Here is a 6311-nt window from a genome sequence, read left to right as displayed (position 1 = left end):
ATATATATATATACCGTATATATATATATATATATATATATACACAGTATATATATATATATATATAGACAATATATATATATATATATATATATATATATATATATATATATATATATATATATCGTATTAAAAGGCAAAGTACTGAAAAACAACAATGCTATGGGGAAAAAAAGGTTGAATCTCTTGGTAGAGATATATGCAGTAATATAAACATATTACGTTTTTTAACAAATGATCTAATAAATTAAAGAGAAACATGTGTAAATGAATAATTTCAGAGCAATATTAAGTCTTTATGGCCTAGTTCGACTAGGTGGATAAACCCGGCTCAACTCACCGGGTTTATCCACCTGCCAGTCTGAACTAGGTGGCTTATCTCAAGCCGGGCTGTGTTCCTATAGTAACTAGGCCTGGCGTGCCACCGTGTTTAACTTTTCTAAGCCGGGCTTTAATCGTTGCGGGAGGTCTTGCATTGACTTCGGGTTACAAAATGACCAATCAGCATTCAATTACTTACGCTGTGAGCAAGCGTACGTTTCGCGAGCAATGTTTTGAAACACATTTGCTGGTTACTTTTCATATTATGAAAATTCTCGCGCCTGGCTAAACCCGCTAGTCTGAACGCCTGGCAAAGTTAAGCCAGGCTTAACTCAAACCTGGCTTATCTTAAAGTCTGAACGTAGCCTATAGCAAGTATGTACAGAGATAAGATATAAAATAAATAAGTAATAATAATAATATATGTCGGCATGTGAAAGGTCAGAAACAGCATTTCCGGCCATTTTTATAGTAAACTATTCAATTAGATATATAAAATATATATAATAGATAAGGCGTGATCTACAAATTATCCCCAACGACAGAAACGGGTCAAACACGTTTACTATGACAAGCTCCCAAACGCGTCTGTGAAATGCCGTTTGGAAGCTTGTCGTTCGAGCAGTTTATTCCGTTTGGAAGTTAACTCCTCCCCTTTTCATATGGCTGACTGCTCATGAATGGCAAATGTTAAACGCGTTCAGCGAAATTTGAAATTTGATCGTGATTTAAACAACTTCAAAACTTGTTCAGTGTCCCTACTGTACCTAGGCTATGTAGGCCTAGGTCTATATTTATAATAGTAGTAGCCTGGTAGTAAAATGCTAGCCTATGCTAGTTGACAGTTCACGAAGAAATGTTTAGAATAAAGGCCTAAATTTAATTATTTTTGTTGTTGGGGAAACCCAATGTTTCTTGTATTTTAGTAGGCTAGGCCCTACCGTTACATGTAGGTTTTATAGAAGAGAAAGCAATCGCCAGTAACCTTGCTACCCAGATTATATTGTGCGATGTTCGAATTGACCTATCAAAACAAGTACCTTTTGCCCAACTTTCTAATTCCCACGTGCCTGCACAGCCCGCACAATACAGCATGTAAACACTGACCTGGATCAGCCGCAGTTGAAGAAGTTTGTTGTGGCGATCACATGATATCGCATGTAGAACAACGTATGCTACGGCATTGTGTTTTACTGTGTAGGCTATATGAATTTAATACATGTTTGTATTATTATATATATTATTATGTTTTAAAAATGGTTAAACCACGGCACATGTTTATATTGCTGAACAAGGCAGTCGGCTATTCCCTTCTTGCAGAGCAGTAGCGTTTACATTCCTGAAGGCGGCGTTCAAAGAATCAGATCAGACACTAGAGCGTCTACATTCCTGAGTTGGCGGCGTTTAAAGAGAAGTCTACTGTATGTGATTGACCTTGTGTCTGCTTCTCTCATGCTTCTCCTGATCGTGGGAACCTACTTGTGTGGGAACGTTTCTCACTGAATTCACTGTTACTAGGCAATTTGCAGTAATGCAAACTGGTGGTATATGCCTATTTCAAATAGTTTATTTCTGTTCATGACAAAGTAAGAATATCGATACAAAACAAAGTGAATTGATTTTATTTCTGAACGGGACCGGTAGCGGCAGGATTTGGCAGATGGGGATACGATGTCTCCGACAGGGTTGGCAACAAAATCGTAAGTGGGCGTGGTCGGGCGTCGCTCAAAATTTCTGGAATTGTTTCAGAGTTGAAACCCCGAAAATTTAAAGGTATCAAAGGCTTATTTAATCAATTTTCGTGTCTTCTAATATATCACAAAAATACATAACTTTTTCTTCCCCTCCCCCCATCATTTCGGCAGAAAAGCCAGTTTGTTTGTATATAATTATCAACCATAACAGCATAACGGGGGGGGGGGCTATAGTGAATGCATCAACACCTACCATGTTGATATATTCACTATTATATTCAATAAAGATTTTTGTATCGCCCCATGCGTATCGTATTTTCTGATGTAGCCAAATGTATCTAGAGGAAGAATAGGGTAGGCCTCGTATATAATTTTTATCCATGAACACTATAAATTGTATGCAATGCTTGTATTTAATGGGCCTAAATAAATCATCGGGAATATGCATCGATAACTTAAATAAAATCACGAGGCAAATATTAAAACAGTGTAAATATTTATTTCATTTCCTTCAACTTAAATTATATACCGGGATGGTGTCCGACGGGGGATAGTTTTTACTATCATAGTTTAAATTTTATCTATCAGAATCCAGCCCCGAATCCTAGACTCATGTATTTAAAGCGGTCTGTAGCATGTGTATACAGCATATATCTGTATTTTTTTTTCGATGGATAAATAAATGTCCGAATATAAGAATTGAATACTGTTTTCTGTACACTACATGTTTGTTTGGGTCAGTTAAGAATTAGCACCTAATTAGGCCTATTAATGAAATACAACGGTACACGAACATTCACTTGTAAGTTTTATTTATATTTTGACATTAACATAGGCCTTTAACACTCAATATTATTTTTATTTAACATAAAAGCCAATAAACAGCTTCCACACATAAAATAACAGTAGGCCTAACCAATAAAAATATATAAAATACAAAACAAGATTTATGCAAGATTAAAAAAATTAAACTATACAGAAGTCGCCGCCCGGCAAGCAGACAAGGCCATACATTAAACTGGCATCCAGGCACTCCATCGAACGTCCTATTGTTAGCATCTCAACTGACCCACTTCTGTCAGAGCGGCGTTCAAAGCGAATTTCTATAGACCAAGGAGGAAAGTTCTTTCCTCCATGTATAGATCAACACCGGCCACACAGTCAGTGACATTTGTCACGTGATGTTGGTTGCATACTCTGTTGGACTGATCACATCCACACACACGAGGTACCCAATATTAATTGTACAGTAGTTGCATAGGCCAGGGAGTTGTTATCTATAACAACTCTCTGCATAGGCCTAGTTGCTGTATATAATATATATTGATGCCTACGTTTAATAATAGAGAAAATAGATGTTCTATTTTCTCTATAGGTTATTGAATGATGTTTGGCGAATACTGGCGTCCATTTGTGTTCCCATGTGATATGTGTACAGGGAGTTGATAAATGTTTTTTTTTTCATTCGTCGTCAGCTTCTTAGCTGGTAGGCTGCTATTTAACGAAGATAGGTCTTTCTGACAGAGCAAACGGCAATTAGGCCTACATGCATGTGCTGCCATTATCGTCATTTACCACTTAATTTAACTATTAGGACTATACAGCCTTTAAACTTTGAACTTGGTTCATTTCAAAGTAAAACTTGTTCAGTATTTTAAATTGTACAAAAATGGTAGTTCAATCGGGGCCTGGTCTAACGACACAGACGCGTTTGTCGCCCAAAACAATAGAAACAATGGCAAACGCGTTAAACAGCACAAACCTGTTTAGACGCGTCTGGGACATATTTCGACTAGCTTATTTATATTCATGAGGCACGATAATTAGACAATTGCTTTCCCAGACGCGTTTGTAATACATGGTGTTCCCAGACGCGTTTCTGTCGTTGGGGATAATTTGTAGATCGCACCTAAAATAGACTATGCCATGACATTGAAACATGTCAAAGGTTAGAAACAGCATTTCCATTTATTTTTAGAAAAAAATGTCTATTAGAGTATAGAAACAAGGAGGTTCCAAACAAATTGGCACCAAATTTAACTCTCTACCACCAGTGGTTTCGGAGATAATAACAACTCAATGGTTATGATATATAAACCATATATCTTTTTAGTAAAATATTCTATTAGAGCAAATAGAAACATGCATGTTCCGAACAATTTGGCACCAAAATTAACTCTCTACCACCAGTGGTTGCAGAGATAATAATGACTCAATGGCTACCAGATATAAAATATGTCAAAGGTCAGAAATGGCATTTTTGGTCATTTTAAAAAAAAATTCATTTATTAGACCAAATAGAAACATGAATGTTCCGAATAAATTGACACCAAAATTACCCTCTACCACCAGTGGTTGCGGAGTGTTAAGGACAATAAGGCTGCGACCTTGAAGCATGTCAAAGGTCAGAAACAGCATTTTCGGACATTTTTTAGCAAAATGTTCTATTAGGACAAAAAGAAATATGCATGTTTGGCACCAAATTCAACTCTCTACCATCTGTAGTTGCGGAGATACAAGGACCTTATAGCTTTAACCTTTGACCCTGACCTTTTACCACATTTTAAAAATATGTTACCAAGCCAAAAATGATTCTTGGACCACCCTGAACCAAATTCTCTGCACCTCAAAGTGCATACAAAACCTGGTCTGGCTCCTAGGGTAATATAGTTGATATGCATTTTTTTTTTTTAATTAGGTATTTCATTAAATACTTTATCTCACTCCCTGCTGTGAAGCGCAGGGAGTTACTGTATTTACATTATGTGCTATATAAGTTCACGATTAATATTCAATACGATTTGTTTTGGGCTAGACGTCTGTAAATAACGCGATAATGATGAAAATTAGCTGGTTTTACAAGTTTTCTGGGGCTAAAAATTCTCACAGTTATCCAATAAAATTACTGTATGTAACCTACAAAATGTTGGAAATTTTATTACCTACATGATTATGCTAATCTTTATCAATTATTATTATTATTATTTAGTCCAGTATTAAAGTAATCTTATTTTACCGTGTTTTGAACGCAAACTTTTACTTCCGAGACATGTAGCGCCCCCTATAACACATCATTTGAGTTATATAACCTATCAATCGATTCATTATTTTACTGGCTTTCGAAATTTTTAAAAATTAGTTTGATTGGACAAAAGTTCTGACCGGCATGCCCCTTGAGCAGTCTAATCACGAGTAGCTAGGCCTTAGTCGATCGTAATTAATACGATCATACCGTGCAAGACTGAAATTCATCCAAAATCTCAAAATCATAAGTCGTTTCATCATTACGAAAATAAAAAGAACCTCCCGGCCCATGGCCATGAGATTAAATTTACGGTAGGAACTTATACAAAAATGTCAACCCTTGCTAAGTGTGGGTGATCCCAAAAACTTGCGCTGAACGGTGTTGAAAGCGATTACATTGGAAAACAAGCTCTGCGTTCAATGAAATAATTTTACTGTTGTGCAAAACAAATCATATTGACTATTATTTTAATTATTTTTTGTTTGAATTTATCAAAACTGATGTAATTCAACAGAATGTAATATTAAAATCTTTTTGTATAAGAATTGATTGAAAAATGTTAATTGAACACACAATCTTCCGATTTAGTAATAGTTGGAAGTGATATGACTTTTTCATAGAAAAGACTTCCTAACTGCAATGACTGGGAAACAGTCAAGAATTAGAAAAATAAGCTATAGCATCTTGTAGCACATGCTCAGATGTAGTAATTACTTTATTTTAATTTATTTCCAAAACAGAATTTTATAAATCATCCAATAACAAATGGCTATATTAAAATGTATTATATACAATACTAATAACAATTAAATTGGACAATAAATGTAAGTTAATCATATTATCACAGTGTTATATAGTAGGTAAAATCCAAGAAAATAGCAGTCTATAAAAATAATATCAATAATGTATTACTCATATTGAAATGAAATTTGAGAAATAAATGCTTACTTTTGATCATGGCGCATCTGTCTTTCTTGTTTTTGACGCTCTACCTTAGCATCTTCTTTAGCCCATCTTAAAAGAACAGAAAAATGAAACATTAGTCCAACATACTGTAAGGGAGCGTCGCCAAATTATCCTACCGCGGTAACACAAGGCTGTATATGCAGAAAATTTGCATATCACATTGCATACAAGTCTACCGCGGTAGATAGAAACTGCCTTAGGGCCAACTGTAGAGTGTAACCTTAGAACCAAGGACATCAACCTAGTTCTTTAGTAAACAGAGTGATTAAATAATTACTGAAGTGTGCTCATGACATGATATCGAC

General features: G+C 35.4%; 1 protein-coding gene across 2 annotated transcripts in view; it reads right to left on the bottom strand.

The window, feature by feature from the left end:
- LOC117122902 (pituitary tumor-transforming gene 1 protein-interacting protein-like) overlaps nucleotides 1-6311 on the bottom strand; it is a 79527-nt gene that overhangs the window by 17890 nt on the left and 55326 nt on the right. For both annotated transcript variants that reach the window (XR_004447765.1, XM_033268675.1), the window contains exon 5: nucleotides 5989-6054. Coding sequence is in view for 1 of the 2 variants with exons in the window: in XM_033268675.1 (XP_033124566.1) it covers nucleotides 5989-6054 (66 nt within the window). In the remaining variant the exon portion in view is untranslated. The remainder of the gene's footprint in view (nucleotides 1-5988; nucleotides 6055-6311) is intronic.

Source organism: Anneissia japonica, unplaced genomic scaffold, assembly GCF_011630105.1.
Source record: "Anneissia japonica isolate Jap-2015-1 unplaced genomic scaffold, ASM1163010v1 scaffold1801_len212617_cov180, whole genome shotgun sequence".
Lineage (NCBI taxonomy): Eukaryota > Metazoa > Echinodermata > Crinoidea > Comatulida > Comatulidae > Anneissia > Anneissia japonica.
Note: the sequence above shows the minus strand (reverse complement) of the source record. Positions and strands in the feature narration are given on the sequence as shown.